The 20,135-nt window shown below is 39.6% G+C and overlaps 1 protein-coding gene across 4 annotated transcripts in view; it reads left to right on the top strand.

Moving 5' to 3' along the window:
- The window catches only part of ADCY5 (adenylate cyclase 5), a 207,951-nt gene that overhangs the window by 105,566 nt on the left and 82,250 nt on the right, over nucleotides 1–20,135 (top strand). For all 4 annotated transcript variants that reach the window (XM_027679003.1, XM_027679004.1, XM_027679005.1 and 1 more), the window contains one exon: nucleotides 16,118–16,267. In XM_027679003.1, the coding sequence (XP_027534804.1) occupies nucleotides 16,118–16,267 (150 nt within the window). The remainder of the gene's footprint in view (nucleotides 1–16,117; nucleotides 16,268–20,135) is intronic.

The raw sequence follows: 20,135 nt of genomic DNA, 5'->3' as shown, positions 1-20,135 counted from the left end.
CAGCAGAGGATATTGGTCAAAGACTGTGCAGGTTGCATTGAACAGGCACTGATTGACCGGCTCAGGTGGGTGGTCAGGTAGACCCTGAAGCCTGAAATCCTTAGCTGCCCTCCTTGTCCTCTTTCTAGGAAGTCTGTAGCTAGTGGAGCTAGCCACCAGAAGAAACAACTGAGTGAGGGAAGAGCAGTTACATTGAAATTCCTCCCACAAAATTATAGCCCTCATCTGTCAGTGTGCTACCACTTAAGGATCTCTGTTCTGTGGCTCTCTTTATACTTTGGAGAAATTCATTAACTTGCCACTGACTGTAAAAGGCTCTTTATTTGATAGTGCAGATGTTTCCAAACTCAGGAATGCAAACTCTGCCTGGAATACTGTCCTCCTCCTACTGCTCGTGAAGATCCTGGAATTATCTCTTGCATTTTAACACTGTATTAGAAAATTGGCCAGCGGTAACTTGCTTACAGCTGAGATTGCAGTATACTCAATGCACTGCCTCTGTAGGCTCTGCAGACACACTGGGAGGAGTGGTTTGGCATTTCAGAGCTGGCATAATGTGGTTGGAAAATTGCTGTGTTAGTCCTCCCTCCATAACACTTGTTGACATAGTTTTATTAGGCTGTGATAGACTACAGGGAAATATAGATCATAAACTTAATGTATACCAGACCACTGCCTGGTTCCTGAAAAGCATTAAAGTGTCGCTTTGAGTGACTCTCTGGTTCAGATGAGTTCTTTGCAAGACTGAAAGCTCAGAAAGTTTCAAGGATTTTTTTTTTTAAAGACAGAAAAAAACTTCTTGCAGAAGCAGTTGCTTTTACTGTGTGAAGGTGGAAAATTATTTCTTGATGATCCAGCTGTAGAAAGAAGCATCACTACTTTTTTTTTTAATTTATACATGATTGTCGTTTTCTTAAAATTCTCTCCATGACAAGTCCTTTGTAGTTCCTTAAAGTGGTGAAGGTTTTATTATGCTGAATTTGACAGGTTAATGATCGAGTAGGAAATCATTTAATGCTTGTTAGTGCATTTTCTGATGATACGAAATTAACTCTGTCCTTTCTACAACTAGAATCAGAAACTTAATCCAGAGTTTGGAGATAGGGCAGAGATTGTACTGGGTAAGTACCAAGAAGACTGGCTGATGTCAGTGCTCCCTCCTCCCCCTGCATATTGCATTTAGGATAGCAAAAGGAACATTAACCATCATGCTGAAGAGTCAATACCAAAGTAATGGGGTTTGGGAGGAATATTGTGTGGGTTATTGGAGTGATAGATTGGTCTAATGTAGGATTTCTTGAAGTATCTCTCTCTGAAGTCTCAGGATTGGAGTTTTACCTGTCTAGTAGAGATAGTGATACGTGGTGGTTTGGGTGCTGGTTTGGAAGACTGAGCCTGTTTGAAGCAGACTGCTGCCCTTTTTTATTGTTCAGTCATTAGTTTCCTTGCTGGCATGACTATGAAAACTTGGTTTGAATGGGAACCTCTGTGATATGGGCAGTCTGTGACAGTGTGATGAGGGAAGTGGCATGGACAGCAATGCTGACATGGCACTAATAGTAATATCAAAAAGCAGTAAAGCAGTAAGAAGAGCAAAGGCATTTAGTCTAGACTTCTGCTTATGATTTTGAGAGCAAAAGAACTCACAGCCTGTTTCCAGTCCTTGTGCTCTGTGTATATATTTTAATAACTTATGTTTTTCCTGTTTGAACAGAGCAAAGCCTGGAGAACAAGCTGTTCTTCTGGAATCCTTTAGTTCATTTATTCCCAGTAGATTCCAGTGGGAAATAAAATCAACAGCCTCTCCTCTTCTGAACAGTGACCCTCACTGTGTTTGTTAATACCTCTCAATGCCTGTCTCCATCGAAACTCAGGATATAATTGCTCAACCAGAACATGCAGGGGAATAAAAACTACAATTTTCTGAGCTTTAAAAAAGTACATTAATTACATTTGATTTTGGGTGCCCAAAGTAAATTCTTTACTGTAGGAGCAGCTCATTTTTAGAAATTTAACTTTTCATACAGATACTGAGTTTTAGCTCCTAAAAACACCTCATCAAAGCATCTTGATGAACCGGTGACAGCTATACACCTGAAAAATCTCTGAGTGTGTGGGCAGAAATGCCAAAAATTGATTTCCCTCTGGGGCCAGGAGAAAAAGGCAAATTTTTTTAATGTTTTGGTTGAATTTGCATTTGACTTCCCTATCACTTCATGCTGTTTAAATGGATTAGTGACTGAGTCCTGCAGCACAGGATCTGGAGAATATTTCTAATGTGCATGCCTTGAAAATGCACAAAATGACTTTAAATCAGGTGTTGAAGAGCAAGTAAAAATGGGTTCTCTAATGCACAAAGTGAGAAAGGGAAGCAATAGTCAAACAAAAGACAGGAAGGACTGATTTACCAAAATAAATTTGGAAAGGGATCTGGTCTAATGAGATCTGGTGAGTAAAAGGTCTCTGATAAGTGCTAAAGTCCTGATTGAATCTTAATCCTAGAGGTCTGGACTGTAAGTCCCTTTCTGTATACCTTGCCAAATAGAGAAGGACTAGAATTATACTCAGGTGGGCAGAGAACAGTGTAGTTGAGGCCAGCAGATCAGAGCAGACTGTGGTGAAAGGGGGAATGTGTGAAAAAAGGGTGTTTTTAGAAACATAATAGTTTTTTAGAAGATAAACCTCCCTTTGAAAATTGTAAAAATTAGTGGGAATAACTTCAATGATTAAATAAATTCTGTTCTGTGTGGATAAAGTACTTGTGACAGTGTCAATATTTTGTGGATCCTAGCACAAAGAGATTGACTACATGAGGTAAAATGTCAAGTCACAGCACAGTATAGAAGGAGCGTTAGTTCCTTCATCAGTGGTGATCTCTGCACATTGAGCAGGTGTCAAATGTAGTTACTGAAAAATATTGTGGTCATGTCCATGGTGTGTATGAAGGACAGAGGTGAGGGTGGTGGTCTGAGACCACTGTCCACTTGCCTAAACCCTTTCTCATGTGTAGGGTAAGTTCCCACATTGTCCATCTCCTGCGTTGTGTCCTTTATCAGATATTCATAAGTTGGGTGTGGTAAAAATTGAAAGAGTTTAGAGGGACCAAAGATATTTATTTGCCTAGTGCCTGCTGGTGATGGATTATTGTATAAGGAACACTGGAGTACAGAAGTAGAAACCTTACATACTTAGGTGAGCTGAAATGTAGTTGCCTGTCTTTTTAATCATAAGATAGCACGAAGAAATGTGTGTTGTCTGTTTGATACAGCTGTTACAGACAGAGCAGCTGAAAAAGGGACTTGATGGAACACTTAGTGGATGAGATTTAACTGTAGCTGGGCTGAGGCAATTCTGCAGAGCAGGGGAAGGATTGAGATGCCATGGCATAGGTTATTCATCTCCCCTGAGAGAATTGCACCTTCTGTTAAAAGATGATTTTCAATGTCAGCGATCTTTGACTGCTTTCAGACGCTTTTAGGAATCAGTGTACTTGAGCACATTTTCCATCTGCTTTCAGACCAAGGGCCAAACATTTTCTCCCTGAAGTGGAAGCTGTTCCAGGTGCACCTTTTGTTCCTTTGCTGCTGGAGCTGATGTTCGGCACTCAAACTGAGGAGCAGAGCTGAGAAGGCATGCTTGCAAAGAGGCACTTCATGATCAACCAAGTTGTTTTACTATTCACTGTCAGCTACACTGACTCCAATTCTAGTGGCTTTTAGATAGTATGTAGGACAGTGGACTTAGAACAATGTACTCTTTAGGTCTGTCTTTTCTCTACCCTTCCCTTCACCCAAGAAATCACCCTGCTCACATTCCTTGAGTTAAAGAAAGGCATGGAAAATAACACAACTTTATTTTCCTGTTTCAATCTGCAATTCCCTTCCTTCTTGTGGATTCTAGCATTTTAATTCTTCTTGTTTAGAACTGATGTATGCATAGTTTGATGATATCTAGCATTTGACCCATATGTAGTGGTAGGAAATGGAGTCCAAGTCCTGGATATTCCCTTGTATCAAATACATATTAAAAGTCCAATAAAATACAGTGCTGATTTTCCAACTAGTTTCTCTTTCAAAGGAGCACAGCTTGTTCTGAAGTAATTAAACAACCATTTGTAAGATAGTTCTTTCTGATCTGTGCAGTGCTGATAATCAGATATAGTAATTTTAAATTGTAAAAGTGATATTTTAAGGGCAGATTGAATCTCTGAAGTTGAGCACTTATGCTTGGAAATGTGACACATCACCTACAGAGCCTTGTTTGAAGCGGGTAAAGACTTGCCTGTGAACTGATGAATATTATTCAGTATTTATGTGTTCAGTGCATTCTCAATTTACTTCTCTGGTTTAAGGCAGTCTCAGGACAAATACAGTGTTTAGTACTTCCATTCTCTGACAGCAACGGGTGGCAACAAAGACCATTTGGTTCTTTGCAGATCTGCCAGGTGAAGGGACTATACATGTAATTTGTTATTGAGCAGAAGATATTTTTGAGGCAGAAAAAACTGTGTGGAAAAAATAGTGGTTTGATTTCAGGTTCTGTAAGAAGGAAATATGTAATCATTCCAGAAAGCTGTTTGTGCTTCTTTGTCCATAACTTACCAGTCCTGGTCTTCTGTTCTGATCTCTTCTTCTCCATCTCCATTTCCCTCTTCTGTCCCATTTAGTTTGGGTTCTGCCTCTTCTGAGATTCCACTACACTCTCCCTTTTCTCTATTTTTTGTTCTTTGATGTGTTTTCCAAAACTACAAAGACATCATGAACTTTCCACTTAAATATGAATGCAACAAGCAAACTGGTAGATAATAACCACCTGGGAAATTGTTGCACAGGCTCTGGTAATAAAGAAAGCATCAGACAAGCTGAGCAGTGGTCAGTACTGTTTGTGATACCTGGCATTATGCCAACATCTTAGCATCAGGTTGCTGAAATAGTTGGTTTTATCATTTGATTTCTGCTACAAGTTTTTGAAATAGTTTCTTTAAAAGGAATAGGGTTTTCATTCACAAGCAGAGAAGATAGATGTCTGAATCAGTGTAGTTTGTGTTTGATGTTCTCAAAGAGCAGTTGACTACTTTTAAAGACAGTCTTGTAGACCTCAGTGGGTGAAGGAAGTCAGTGACAGAATTTACCCATTTAAGTCTTTTATCCTAGTCTGCTCTGTTTCTGTATTCCCCTGACTTTGCATTGCATATCTGGAATTGTGACTTTCACTATCCTTTTAGTTTTTCTTCTATTTTAACAGCTCTGCAGCAGGATGTGCCAGTCAACACTGTTAAGGACCACCTGCTTTACCTTTGAAGAGATCTCACATATTTGCTTAGGACTGATTATCAGAAAGCACAAAGAAGTTTGCGATGAAATAACATCTTGGAGATATAATTAATCATTTTCTCTAGTTCTATCTGTCTTAAGTTGATCCAGTTAAACTGATAAGAATAAAGAACTGGTTCTAATATCTTTATCCTATCAAAAGCGGCTTAGGAGCTCCCTGTTAGACTTAGACTGGCAAATGCAATCACATTGCAATAGCATGGCAAAGAACCAGTCTATGATTTCAAGCCACAGTCGTGGATCTTAGCATATACTGAAAGATTTTACTCTATTTTATACCACTTGTTTTTTTTAAAAATTGTTGTTATCTCTTGATAAATTCTTTATTTGTGTGGCTCTCACTTCTCACACATAAAGGCAATAACTGTACGTGTTTTTCAGTAGACAGCAAAACCTCTCTCAGCTATGTTTTTCCTCTTTAAGCAATTATTTATCCAGTTATCTTTCACATTTGAAGTACTTTTCATAAACTCATTTTATTTTGAAGTATACTAATAAATCTCCTCATAATACAAGGACTGATTTGTGAAAGGCTTACTAGGCAAGGCCAAATGCACAGGAACTGTATTCTTGGAAATGAAAAATCTAATGCTGTGACTAAATATTTAAGGAGTAATGCAACAGATAACGATGACAGGGAAAGAAGATTGCAAGGTAATTTGTTTATTGTCAGTATTGTCCAGTCGAGGAAAGTGTCTCTTTGGATCTTACATATAATATAAGAAGACCAATTACTGCTTTTCAGTGGCCTTTAAACTTCAACAGAATTATGTAATCGGTTTTTGGTTATGACAATTTTTTAAGGTGCTAGGGGGAAATTAACTGCACAGTCCATGAGGTCTTTTAAGTCCTGTCTTGTCAAGTTACAAAAAATTCTGAAAATAAGTACTCCCTGTTTTTTTCTGTCTGTCTTCCTCAGATGAGGTTACTTTAAATATTCATAATTTATTGTTTTTCAAAGTTCAATTCTGTGGTGTACAGTATCCTCCTGGGGAGGTTAGTATGATATTCGGTCTATTTTAAGTTCACCTCAGAAAACCTATTCAGCTGCATAATCTCAGTAATGATCTTTGGGAGAATAAAAGTACACGCTCAATTACAGGCTCAAAATTTTCCACTAGCAACAGAAATTTGGATTTAGTTTCTTTGTATCCTGCCCAATTCTCAGCTGACCAACCTTATTTCAATTGTCAGAGTTCAAAGACTCTTCCAAACTGTGCATCTGCAGCAAAGTGAGGTTGATTTGTTTGTTTCTGTTAAACAGTGCAATTTTTACAGTATTGTAATTCCAATATTTTAGTGTATTCATCTTACACATTTGACAGCGAGAAAAAGCAGATTTAAGATTCCAGTCAAAATATCCTTTGGCTATAGAATATCTTGATTCAAGAATCCATCTTCCTGTTATTCCATAATGCATACAGAAATTAATGATATGGTCTTGTGTTGGATAATATTTTCAATACATAAGCCTCCAAAGTTTACCTTGAAATGTTTTCCTTCGGATACTGCAAAGCAATTAAAACTGTGCCTTGTAAAGTATGCTCCGAAAAGCTCAAGTAGTAGCAAGTAACCAAATTGTTGAAGCTGTCAGAACAGAATGAGGTTCATCTTGGCTAATTTAACAATAGTCATTTGGTTTGATCCTGGAATTATGAGGCCGTGCGTTTGTGTGTATGTTTGGGGGGAGGACAGAACTGGGGAGCTGAGAAGGAAGTCCAGGGTGGATAATAACAAGATTTACTGCATAAGAAGGCAGAATGGAAGACACATGAGGAGGGCAGTAGTGCAGCTCCAAAGGCACGGAGAAGAGGGGTTGTGTACAGTGGAATAAAGGCAGGCTAAGTTGTGTTGTGTAATTTGTATTATAAACAGAGTCGGTTGTAACCATGGTCATTGGGTTCTCTTACACTTGTCTTTATAAACAGTTCTAAAGAGTCTTTTAGAGCTTCTCTATAAAATCTTTATTACATTACTGTAGACCTTTGAAATTCAGTATGACAAAGCTGAAGGCCAAGGAATGTGCCTTCAAGCTGATCATTGTGCTCAGTTAAAATTTGGTTGGGAATTTGCCTACTGAGTTTTTGTGTTGTTGAAACCAAATCTGTTTTAGAGATCAGTATTCTCAGCTGCTCAAACAGCCAGACCATGAGACACGATAACAAATCTCAGACTTGTATGCAACCTCTCTCATGCAGAGGTAAGCCTAGTTTACTGTAACAGCTGGCAAAACCACACATCAGCCTTTAAAGGAGAGTATTCAGTTGTGATCCAGCCAGACCCCTTGACTTGTATGTTAGTGGTGGCTAACGTACACAATCCCTGCTATCTGCTATGAATGCTGCTCCTTCACCTCAGCTGGTACAAACCACTGCTTTAGTTCAAGAGTTCAAACTTTGGTGGTGCTTGGCAAGTTTTGTTTATTAAAAATATGTGTTGGGATAGGGATGTTAATAGGAAAGAGCAGAGCTTGTAGGCAAGCTGCCCCATCTTGATTTGAAATCCAGCAACAGAAGAAGACAGGATGTCTTTAAATCAAAACCAAAATATTCATCTGTATTCCATTCTTTTTCCAATTTTACATTTCTTCCCACACAAACAAACAAAACCAGCCTAACTCACCACCTCCCAAAAACACACATTCTAAATGCTTGGGAAATAGCAATTTTTATATCTTACAGACCATATTTAGGGCACTCATTTCTGCCTGCTGAGCAATTGGAGAATGTTCTTTTTTCCCAGATAAATAAGACTTTCATGTAACTACATAAATATTTTTGTTTTCCCACTGACCTGGAGGTGACGCCTGTGCTTAAAAATGGTGATGGAAGATAAGGGGTGATGCCTGTATCTGAATCCAGAGCTTCCAGAAATATTCCCAGAAACACTAAGGACGAGGGTTCACTGTGATGGGGGCAAGCAGAGGGGTGTTGATCTTCATGATTTTGCTTATTTAGCACAGACATTTTCTCTCATAGCCATTGAATGCAACCACAGGTCTTGGGAACATACTTCTCTGTGAAGTGTGTTTGCTGGCAGTGTGTAAGATGTTGGGAAAGGCAGAGCACCCCTTGACAGGAGGGTAGGGAGGGGAGGTAGTGGAGCCGTGGAGGTGACTGTAAAGAACTGGGATCCTGCAGGACAGGCTTCAGAGATCTCTTCTCCTGAGGTCACATAGTTGGTGTGGCTGCCAGGCACAACCCGTTCCAAAGGGAAAGTAAACAAAATCTTGCTCCCTTCATGGCTCAAATCAACTTAGGTGTTTGCTTGTTGAGTTAGTTGGTGTATATTAAATGGAGTTTCGTGTGTGTTTCAGTGTAGTGGACTAATTTTAAGAGAGCCAGATAAAAAACCTAAGCATTTGTCTTCCTTCCCTTGCATCTCTTCTATCAGTTAGGGAAATAAGTAGGATATAAAAGATGAATCAAGTACATTTTTCAACTTTTCTCCTCACTGATTACAGCTTCCTTTAGCTTCAGTGGCATTGTGATGATTCTGGATAACCAGACATCTTAATCCGACTTCTATTCAATTACAATATTTTCTTTTAACACCTATTGTATCATCTTATCTGAACAGCTTCTCCTTCTTGGGAGCACAGGAACAAGTGGGACTGGCATGAAAACAACTCAAACTCGAATGTGAATACAATCATTTGCCAAACAACTGATTTTGCTGAAATATCAGAGCTTTGCTTAATTTTCTTAATTAAAGTAATTGTCAAAGTTGCCTAAGCTATCATGCATCTGGGCAAATTTTGTACAGTTGTCAAAATTGTCTTGACATATTTTGTTGTGAAGATGTTTACCCAATAACAGCTGTGAGTCATGCACAGAAAGTTTAGGAATTTTCATCCACTTCCATGTCCTCAAAGAGATGTACCTAATGTTTGAAGTCCTAGTTGAAGAGCTTTTATTTCACTACGATTCTATTTGGTTGCTGAAGTCTTTGTCACAGAGGTACCTCTGTGGATCAGAAATAAACACACTTCCCGGGAGATGAATTCACTCATGATACAAATGCATTTTCACTAGGGTCAGGTTAAGGGAGCTGGAGTGTTAAAAAGTTGAAAATACTGCACAGTATTGCTCATGAGATTTGTATCAATCCCAGTCCTCCAGTTCTATCATGTTGTTTCTTCTAGAGGCTGCCACAGCAGATTTGTAATGGGACAAACTTGCACCTTGTGCTCAGCTCCTGTGCTGAGGAGAAGCATCTGGCTCGTGTTCCTTCTCTTAAGAAGCCACTGGATTTGAAGGAGGCAGCCTGGTTGCGAAGACTTAGGTGATAATTTAATTAATAAAGCAGGGGTTGAATTGTTAACAGGGGAAAGGAAAGGGGAAATGTCCCTGTTTCAGTGGAAGAAGCCTCCCTCTGAGTTGTTTCAGGGTCTCACTCTAGCACCCAAGAACCACAGGGTGTTTCCCCTGGAGCGGCAGCTTCCCATGTTAGCCGTGGGCTGTCAGCTTGCTTCACCCGATTCTTCATCAAGGATCCTCACATGAAACCAGTGCTGATTAGTAGCTCATAAAGTATGTTAAGTGTGAAGATAAATCTCTGGTTGCCGCAGAGATTTGGTGACGATGGATGATAGACTTGGGAGTCTCCTTCCCTGCTGTTTTATTGCTAGTGAAGGGCAGCACTTCCTCCTCACCAGCATGTGCCACCATAGAGAGGATGCTTTGCTGGGATCGTGATAATGTTCCAGGAAATTTTAGACCTAGAAGTACTTCTTTTAGCTGATGTTACACCAAGATTTGGTTAGGACAGTACATTCTCCTCTTCTTAATCTTATCGGTCAGTAATGAAAGAAAATAAGATCGCACTGAAATCCCAGCAGAAAAATTAAGTAATGAAACAGTGATAGGAAAGTATAATTTATCCATTCGTTGTAGGATTTTTTCCTGTTGAGAAGCTTGCTAAAAATATATCTGTGTTGGTAACGTTTTGTTCTTGAACAAAAACAGGATTTAAAAGTTTTAATTATTTAACTGTGTCTCAGGAAAGTATTTAAACTTTGGGCACTGGCTTCAGTAGCACTACTCACGTGTGTAAAGTATACTTAGAGAAGCCTTTGGAAGGTAGTGGTTGTAACTGTACAGCAGTGCCAGAACGGAGAGGGAAAGCACCATATAGCAACTTCAGAAAATTTGTTCTTAGACTCTGGTTTATTGCTGTAATCTTTTGATGTTGCAGTTATTTCTCAATACTCAGTAAAAGTACTTGTCACATTTAAAATTGAAACTTTCTTTACTGGCCAAACACTGGGAGAAGACCATATGACTTTAACTGTTCAATTATCTTTCTGGCATAATCTACAAGTTTTCACTGTCTTAGTACTCTGCTGGTTGTAGCTCTGGGAAATGAAAGATGTTGTATATACAGCACAAATACATGAGTAATTTGATCTTGGAGCCAGCTGATGTTGTCTTTTGTTTTAATTTTCATTATGCCTTTGGCGGTGTAGCTGCTCCAATTTTTTTATTAGACAGTAGTATATAGAGAGGCAATAGAGGGTTAATTGCTGTTCAGGGAAAGTGTTTAAAAAACAGCACCAGCTATACCTTCTAACAACAACAATTTCTCATAATGTTTATTCTTTTTATCTTTAGAATTTATCCGTACTTCCAATTCATGATTGCATGTACAGGTGCAGTAGAAATATCTTGGGTAGTTAGAGCTTTTGTAGTCATCATATTTTTGTTCTTACATTGTTTCAGGTAAGTATTCAGGATTTTATAGTGATTTTTCAAGGTTAAAAAAAAGAACTCTAAAAAGTAAAGCTAATTCACACTCTGGAAATAAGGGATACCTGATTTGTTGTTTGCTGCAGGTTGTTTTGCATGACTTTTGAATCTCCATGTATGAGCTTTATTTTTCCTTGTGACAGTTTTACAGGCCCACAGTAAAAGCTTCAAATGTAATTGTTTCAAAATGGGACTTCATGAAAAAATCAAAACAATATTTTGATTTAAATGAAAAATAAATAGGAAAACAAAATACTGACTAGTGGTGATGGAAACTAGAGGGAATAGCCTAATGCTGTGATCTCAGAGCAGAAATAAGGCTGATCCTCTACAAGAGAAGTGGACCAGCACAGAGTAACTTGGCAAAACACAGAACCTGTGATTTTTATAATAAGCAGTGCTATTGCAAGGAATATGGTCCACCTTCCCATGTCAGTAGCCAGCTTTGTTTGCTCTGGCAGAGGTAGGGAACTAACAAAATTTATCTTGTTGCTATTTCTCCTAAGCAAGTTGTTGTCTCTTAATTACATATTGAATAGCATCTGGTGTTTGAAGAATTATCGAATAGAAACACAGCAGGGAGAAGTGTGGCAATATTGATGCAAGCTGATACTTTTTCTGGTTGTGGTGGTCTGGAGGCACTGCCCTGAACTGAGACATCCTACTTCTTCCTCAACCTGGCCTGAGGTGCCCAAAACATCAATTTTGTAACAATGATGTCAGGCCAAATTTAGCAGTCAATTTTGATTTTGTAATACCAGGTTTTCATAACTCCTAGAACACGTGGAACTAAACTGTTTCCATCTCTTTATTCCCTTCATTCACTAAGGGAAAAAATATTGAAAACAGTTTCCTGTGGGAGATTCAACAAAAACGTTGCAGTGCTCTGTTTGTGCGATGAAATCAAAGCGACTACAAACTGTCTGGTCTGTTTTGTTGTCTGAGATTGAGTGATCTATTATTTCACTGGAAATAAGGAGTCACAGTGGTTTTTGAAAACCTCTCATAGTACATAGCTTTTCCTTAGGTACTGAATCACCTTTAAAGTACTCTGCCTTGGTAACCCCAGGAGAACAGCATTTCTCTGCTCACACAGGTGATGTAAGAGTGAATGTGTTAGTTTATGAAATACTCATATATGGCAATACTGCAGGCAGGTTTAATAGCTTATCTAGGAGCTATACGTATGTTAAATGGTCTTTTATAAACTATTATTTTCCAAAATCAGAAGAGTAGGAATCTTCTTACTCTAAATCTCTAGCTAGGCAGGGGAAGGAAATCAACTACAAAACAGACCATTCTATCTTTCCATTGCCTTGAACAGCTCTTCAAGCACAGATTGTCTGAAATAGCTGCCATAATATGTTTTTACTTTTCAGGCCATGGAGCTTAGAGAATCAGTTTTTTAGTATCTACATCATCTCTTTCCTCCTGGGACTGAAGCTGGTTACCATAGCAAAATGGCAAGGAAGCTGCTAAGCAAGTAGTACCATTTGGCAAATAGGGTATAAATTTATTTTATTAAGAGAGAGGACTGTGAAAAAAAATTAGTGCTGTTAGATTTTTTGTTTTGTTTTTTTGCTTTATTGTGTTTTAAAATACCACTGTAGAAAATGATTGTGAACATATATTGAACAAAATGCTCTTGCTCACAAACAAGGGTGGCTACAAATAGTAGGAGCTTCAGTTTTAAATCTCTGCAGCTCTTTGATACTTTCACAGAAAAGTTACACAGTAACGCAAAAATTACACAGTAATTTCCCTCCTTATGTTTCCTGGTGTTGCAAAGATGCCATACTGTGAATTAAATGAGCTTCGGCTTAACAGAAAAAATACAAATACCTGTCCCCTGCTACTTAAAAATTACATTGCAATACAGCTTTAATTCCCACTTGATGAAGCCTGGTCATCCCAGTCTGTCTTGGAAATCAGTCTGCCAAGTCCCTTGGGTTTGTGTAAAGTGACCTCAGCAAATGTGGAAAAGTTACTGCTTTGTGTTCCAAAAATGTTATCATTGATGTCAAGTCTGATGATGTTTTTTGTACTCCCCGTTGACGATGTTGGTCACTGTACAATGTGAATCACGTGCCTTGAAAAGTACAGCTTGGCTTTTTAAGGCATCATCCCAGCAACAGTATCATTGTGGGTGGACTCCAGTTTGTTGGCACAATACCAATTTGTTGAAACAGACCGAGGAAGAGCTTGTTTTCAGAACTTAGGTGTTCCTCTTTACTACTGGGTTAACTCTTGATATGTTGCCTGTCATCTAAACCACCTGTTCTTGGTGCAAGACTTGAGTTGCCATTGTGAGGAGTTTCTTTTGGGTTTGTGCCTGTAAGTGAAATGAAGTCTCAGAGTCTTGGAATTAAAGCAGAAAACTGCTTATATCCCTTTCCCATGTGCTCAGGATATTACCTCGAGTTAGGGTTCAGGTCTCTCATTTGGCTGAAATATGCTGAGAGCTCATTCTGGGTGTGAAGGGAAGGCAGGATTGTTATCACCATTGGCCACAGCCAATGCAACTTATATGATCATTTGGTTTGCCTTGATGAAGAAAGGCCATACTTTGCCATGAATGCTACATGGCTACAGAATATCACCGACAAGCTTATCGCTGGCTTTTACTGAAGTTATAGAAGTGAACACAAATCTACCCTTTCCAATTACATACAAAACAAATATTGTTAACTGTTCTGAACGGCAACTCTTTAACAGGCATAGACCTATAGACAGAGACGCATTTTCCTGCTGTTTTATATGCCCTGTCAAATTTTCTTCTTACTGCACATCTGAATAGCTCCATTGGAGAGAATCTGGAAGTCTTGCTGTAATCTGGGTATGCAAAAGATGCTGTTTAGTTTTAACACCTTTGAGCCCATGTTAACCATATTTAGCTTGTAGAAGTGCTGTTCACTGGCTGAGAGTTTCAATCATTGTACCCTTGGAGTGGGAATCAGAGTAACTCCTAGAAGAACCCTATTCTGACTCCCTGTTTAAGCTGTTTCTTCATTATAATAAGTACTGATATGTTTTTTATCCAATGCAGGATTTTTCATCTTTAAAAATTATCATTATTAGCAAAAAATTACCATCAAATGCCACGGATGCAGCACTGGGTTAGGGTAACTGGGCAGGATCTGGGTGGGGGTTGAGTGGTGTCTGAACAGCTTGAGGGGAGAGATGGAGGACCTTGGATCTGGCAGGATTTAGCTAGTCTCAGAAAGAACTGAGCGAGAATATAATCGTGAAGGGAATGTGCGAGTTTAGGATCGGGACTTATTTTATATCCATGTGTATGACCTGCATCTTCAAAAGCCCCATCTCTGTGTGAACTGTGGGCTCTGGAAGGAGGGAGCAGTCTTAGGAGTTGAGAATAATATCCTCCTTGAAAACTAGTTATCTGCAAATACATAAAGCTGCCATTGGTGATAATCACCTGTGGGTGTCTGTAACCTACAGGTTATTGTACTGTGTAGTGTGGTACCCAGGTGTGGGAACTCACTGTGGGGACGTAATCCAAAATGCAGCACTTGGATTCAGGAGCTTGGGAAGTTGGAGTGTTGCCATCTACTGGCAGCCATCCACAGAGAGATGTCCCTCATCTGGCTATAGTTTAAGATGTTGCTTATTTTGATCTGAAAGGTGATGTTCGTCTGCCTAAATCCTGTTTCAAGTCAGAGTTGTTAATAAAAGAATTGTCACTGTCTTTAGCATGTGGATGTAGTCCAAGATTTAGAGTAATTCCAGCCGGACTTTTTGGAGAGGTTGGTGCTCTTGGGATGTGGGTCCATGTTTGAGATGGGGGCGGCTCCTCTCTCCTGCACAGTGTTGGTTTGGGGAGTCCTGAGCACCTCCTGTGAGCTCAGGACTTGAGGGGTGCTCTGCAGCTCTCCCGCCCTTCAGAGCCTGGCTCTGTATTTTCAGGGAATGGGCTGGTCTTGGTCTAGAAACTGCTTTTTTTTATTCTGCAAGTAAAAAAGTAATAAAGGCAAAAGATATATTTGGACTCATTAGGGAATAGACCAAATGTCTGTATTATTAAGAATCTTGCAGGTCTGACAGTCTTTCGCCCTAGAAGAGATGAGAGGTGCTTCAAATAAATCTGCCCTCAAAGGGAGATGCAATACAGCTTGTGTGGGTCTCAAAAAGTCGTACTGTGACTGACCTCTGTCAAGGGAATTGTTTACATTATGCCATCAGAAGTGGTTTTGAACATTTTACTTCTACCAAATGTCACCAATGGGCATGAATTTTTTTTTCCTTTTTATTAAAAAATAGTTTGGAAATAAAAGATTGCAACTCAAGTTTTCAGCAAAAGTTATGTGACTGCTTCCTTACTAAACATAACCCACATGGGAACAGAAGAATGATGTAGCTTTTCCTTCTTGCTTGTCCAGCTTAAATATACTTCAGACTTAACACCTCTTTCTGTAGTCATGTTCACGGAAATGTAAAAAGCTTATTTTTTTATCTAGTACATTAAAATTTTGAGTTGGAACTAGATTAAAAATACTACTTCAGTTGCTCTTAAACCTGGAGAATAGCAGCACTTTACCTTCAGTATTTTAAGCACTATTTCAAAATAAAGGTTTAGCGTACCTTTGATATGTTTTCGAGCCACATTTGTAGGTACACAGACGTGGAAATATTTGTGTTCCTCTGTCAGATGTGTCAGCACAAGTCATAGGTGACTTTTAGTGGCAGATCAATGATGCATTTTTAGATAGATTTGTGTCACAGTAGTTCCAAGATAATGGATAACCAAAAGCAAGATTACAGAAGTACCAGAGGAATTGTATTTTTTTATCAGTGAGGTAATACACAGTGTTAAGAACATGTATTTGAGGCCATATATGGAAATTTTATGTTTTAAAGAATAGAGAGGTAAAATACACTGGAATTAAGAGCTTGAAATTTAAATGTGTCTTGGATTAAGGAGTCACGGAAGGGGCTGGGTTCTGGCTAGTGCTTTGTTATCAATGGCAGTTTTCCAAAGTGTAACCAAGTATTTTTCCCCCCCTTTTTTTTTTGTTGCAGCTGGTCTCCAATGTTCTCATCTTCTCCTGTACAAACATTGTAGGCGTGTGTACCCACTACCCAGCAGAGGTGTCCCAAAGACAGGCTTTCCAGGAGACCAGGGAATGCATACAAGCCAGGCTGCATTCTCAAAGGGAAAACCAGCAGCAGGTAAGAGCAACAATTGGAAATAAAAAATGAAGTTGTTGAAACAGAATTAGCATGCAAATTGTTCCCGTAGGGTGGGATTTGCAGGCTTCTTGCTTCCTGAGTAATCCAAGCAAGAGTAGGGTGATGGTAGAGGACAGGATTTTTAAAGGTTTGAAAGAGAGCTCAGGGGTGCAGTTCTTCCCCAATACCTTGATGGACTTTTCCAGAGGCATCGGCGTATTCTGTGGTGTGTGCTCAGCGGGTTAAAATTACACAGCACACAAAGTGTCTGCATAGTTTTTTTGCACCCATCACTGAAGATGTGTTGAATGCAGATGTAACATGCAGGCTTTGGGCTGACCCTCTTTGTAAGGTCAAAGCATGGTGTGATTGTCAACAAAGCCACTGCCAACAGGTAGCTGTGAGTCAGGTTTCAGAAGTGAAAGGTAAAAATTGGTGCACAGAACATATTGTTCCTTGATGGCTCCAAAGAGGGTCCTCCTCCTGCATTTCCCAAAGGTTCCTGTCTGGTTACACCCTTCTGTATACCTTATTGGCCTCAAATGAATTGTGTTTGTTCAAAGAGTAAGATTCATCACCAACTTCATTGGTTTTTTGCTGTAGAAAGACCTCTTGGTGCCAGCATACAGCTTAGTCATCAAGGGTACCGAATGTATCTGCTACCCTAAATCATTTGTGGGTTCTCCTGCAGTGAATCTCTCATGTCCTCAGAATTAGACAAAAAAGAAGTTTTGGGGCAGCTTAACTATTCCCTTGCTAACACACATCTCTGCCCTGCAGTACGTCTCATAGTGGTCTGTTCAGTGCAATTTAAAATTAATTATGAAACGGGATTTCCACTCATCCCTTGGGAGATATCTCAGAGCTTGGTTGTGAGTTTGGGGAGAGGTCAGGGGAATGAATCAGCTGGAGAGTCTTTGAATCTCTGTGGCAACGCAGCTTAATTTTCCTTCATGTCTCAGCCCATCTGTATCTATGGATTTGACTTTTGGCAGTGTTTCATGAGGTACCTCTGGCTGATACACTTGCTGTTAAATCCTTACTGCAAAATAATGAGTACACATGCTTTATTTTGATAGTTTATGTATGAAAATGAGATTCACAGTCAAGACTCCTTTTTCCTTTGCAATGAATGCAGTCTCAGAAAGATGAAACAAGCATCCACTCCTCCTTCCACTCCTTGAAATGAGGAAAGGACTGAGCCAAGAGAATATGCCACTTTACTTATTGATTACAGCTCTGTCCTCCCTGCTGAGAGACTGCCTTAGCAGCGTGGCTCAAATGCTTGGGCTGTTCTGGATTTAGGAGCTTCTGTCTCCAAAGCCCCGACAAATGCCCTCACTTAATGCCTTTTTCTTCTCTCCCTCCTGAGGAAGTACTATACCATACAAAAGAAAGCCAGGACATCAAAAAAAACATGGGTCAAATCCAGTCCCTGACAAGTGCTCTCCAGTCCTTCCAGCAGTAACTCTAGGTCTTGGCAGCTGGAGACTCCTAATGAGATTATTTGCTCCCACAGCCTGCACTGACATTGATCTCCAGGTTCAGTTCAGATGCATCTCTATGCATAATGCATTGAGATAATCATGAGGGGACAGCAGACACAAATAAGGGCAGCTCAGCCCACACCTGGGAGAGCCAGCCTCCAAACAGGGGTGGAGGAAAACAGAACTGCACATCCCAGCACTGTTACAGCTGCTTGTCTTTTTCTGGAGATCTGATGGTGCTCCTGTGTGCTGTTCTCTATTAAAGGCAGTCAGATTTTCTCGGGCAAATGAATGTGTATTTTCCTTTATCAAGTGTCTACCAGCACCTAAAATTAGCCAGAAAGTAAATAAAAAATCCAGAATGTCCACTGCGGAAGAGAGGTGACTTGTGATTTCATTGCTTAGATAACCTAGGGCACAGCCATAACAAGAATCGCTGTTGCTTGCCCAGAGTTCTTCACAATCTGGTGAGCAAATACTTAGCATTTAGGTAAGAGATGGGTTATTTCTAGCATTGCTTGTCTTTTGTCTTGGAAAAGTTATCTCCTTTTATTTCATCTCCGCATCAGTTGTGTTAAAAAGTAACTGTTACTAAACCTGAATACAGATGGCTAGTCTTAAGATACTAAATATCTGTAGTGATTCGAGGTCATCTTGGGGGAGAGTATGACATAAACAGTTAAAATTCCTACGTAGTGCAGGGTTGTTGTAGGGATCTGTGTGCCCGGGTACACATATATCTATGTGTACGTGTGTAAACAGTAGGTCTGTGTTGTACTCTTTCATCTGTGCCCGTTCTTGAGACTACTGCTCCTTGGGATGCATATGTTTAATGTATAATTCAGTAGAACTATACTTGCATGTTATTTTGAAGTGAGAGTTATATATGAATTTGCTCTTGCTTTTTTATCAGGTCAGAATGCTGCCTTGTTAAACTTCTAAAACAACAGTCCTAGTCACCTTATTGTTGCATAATAAGTGATTTTATAGGAGAGCTGCAGTACTTTCTAGTCATTGTACCAAAATGAAAATTTTACTCTAGTGGAGACTTTAATTTCTGTGCTCCATTTGAAATAAAACAGGGATTTTGTTGTTTTGAGGGTCTTCTAACACGGCTTGTGCTTTACAAATGCACTTGTTATAGCCTTCTCCTGTTATCTTCAGAGGTTATTTTCAGTGATTGTGATGCTCCAAACAAACAGAATAAAGATAATGCTCAGCTCTGTAACATGGCTCAGCTTCCTAATTAGTCACTGCATGAAGGGATGTTGTGCTACATGCATTTGTTTCACCTGATAAGCCTATCTTATTCCCTGATTATTAGTTCAGAGAGGTGTTAGTTCAGCTCCTGGAGATCTCAAATGTCTTGAAAATACTGGGGATTTAATCTGGCAAGTGCCTACCGTGTCAGGGAGAATGGGAGTGGGGGCTCTCAAGGAGAAGTTACTCAGAAATGTATGTGAAAATCTCTTGGAGTACTAGTAACAGGCACTCCTGAATGTGTCCCTGTTTTGAAAGCAACTAAACCCTGCATGCTCGTGCGCTTGCAAGGAATGTTTCAAACCTGTGGGTGCCCCTGAACCTCCCATAAAGCTCCAAGTTATTTAGAGGATGTGTAAAATCACACATAAAAAAGCAGCTTTCACACATTTGAGGATGCCTATTAGAATATGCAAATTACAGCAGTGTATACACAATTTACTCTAGAAAGCATACAAATGTGTTGTGCTTTTCTGCTCAAGGAGTGTGCTAATAGCTGACAGAAGCCTAAGGACACGTGCATGATTCATAATCTTTCAAAAAAAAAGTGGGTATGTAAGTGATAGCTCCTGCAGTATGTTAGAGAAGGTGAGAGTACTTTGAAAAACAAGTATCTTATCAGGACTGCTGCAATTTTGAGCAGAGATAGAAATCCCTCCACACATCTTCTGTTTTATTACTATGTCTTCAGAGACTGGAGGCAAGAATCCATCTCTTTAAGGTACACACTGAAGAGGAAAAATAAGGAAATACTGGGCAGTGCTGCAGACTATAAAATGTCTCAATGCATGCTGAGCACATTTTCAGTGAATTCATCTTCCTCTGGTTCCCCCAGGGTTCCTCTCTCTCCTTAGAGGAAGAAATAAATGGGGAACTTTCAGATAAAACTAGGAATCAGAAACCAGAAATGTGCCTACAACTGTTGTATGGGCAAGTGGTTTGGTGATGTGAGTAATTAGGACGGGATTGCTGACCCCTCTGAGTCAGGGCTGCGTTTGAGCCCTGCTGCTCCCTGTGCTGTTGAGAATTAACGAGCTGTTAGATAAGGTTAGGGACCTTCGTTTGCTCCACATTCTCTCTGTGTCTTCAGGAAGGAAGGCCTTTTTCTTCCCTCTGCTCAC

The sequence above is a fragment of the Neopelma chrysocephalum genome, unplaced genomic scaffold (genome assembly GCF_003984885.1).
Source record: "Neopelma chrysocephalum unplaced genomic scaffold, ASM398488v2 Primary Assembly neopelma1_44, whole genome shotgun sequence".
Classification (NCBI taxonomy): Eukaryota; Metazoa; Chordata; class Aves; order Passeriformes; family Pipridae; genus Neopelma; species Neopelma chrysocephalum.
Note: the sequence above shows the minus strand (reverse complement) of the source record. Positions and strands in the feature narration are given on the sequence as shown.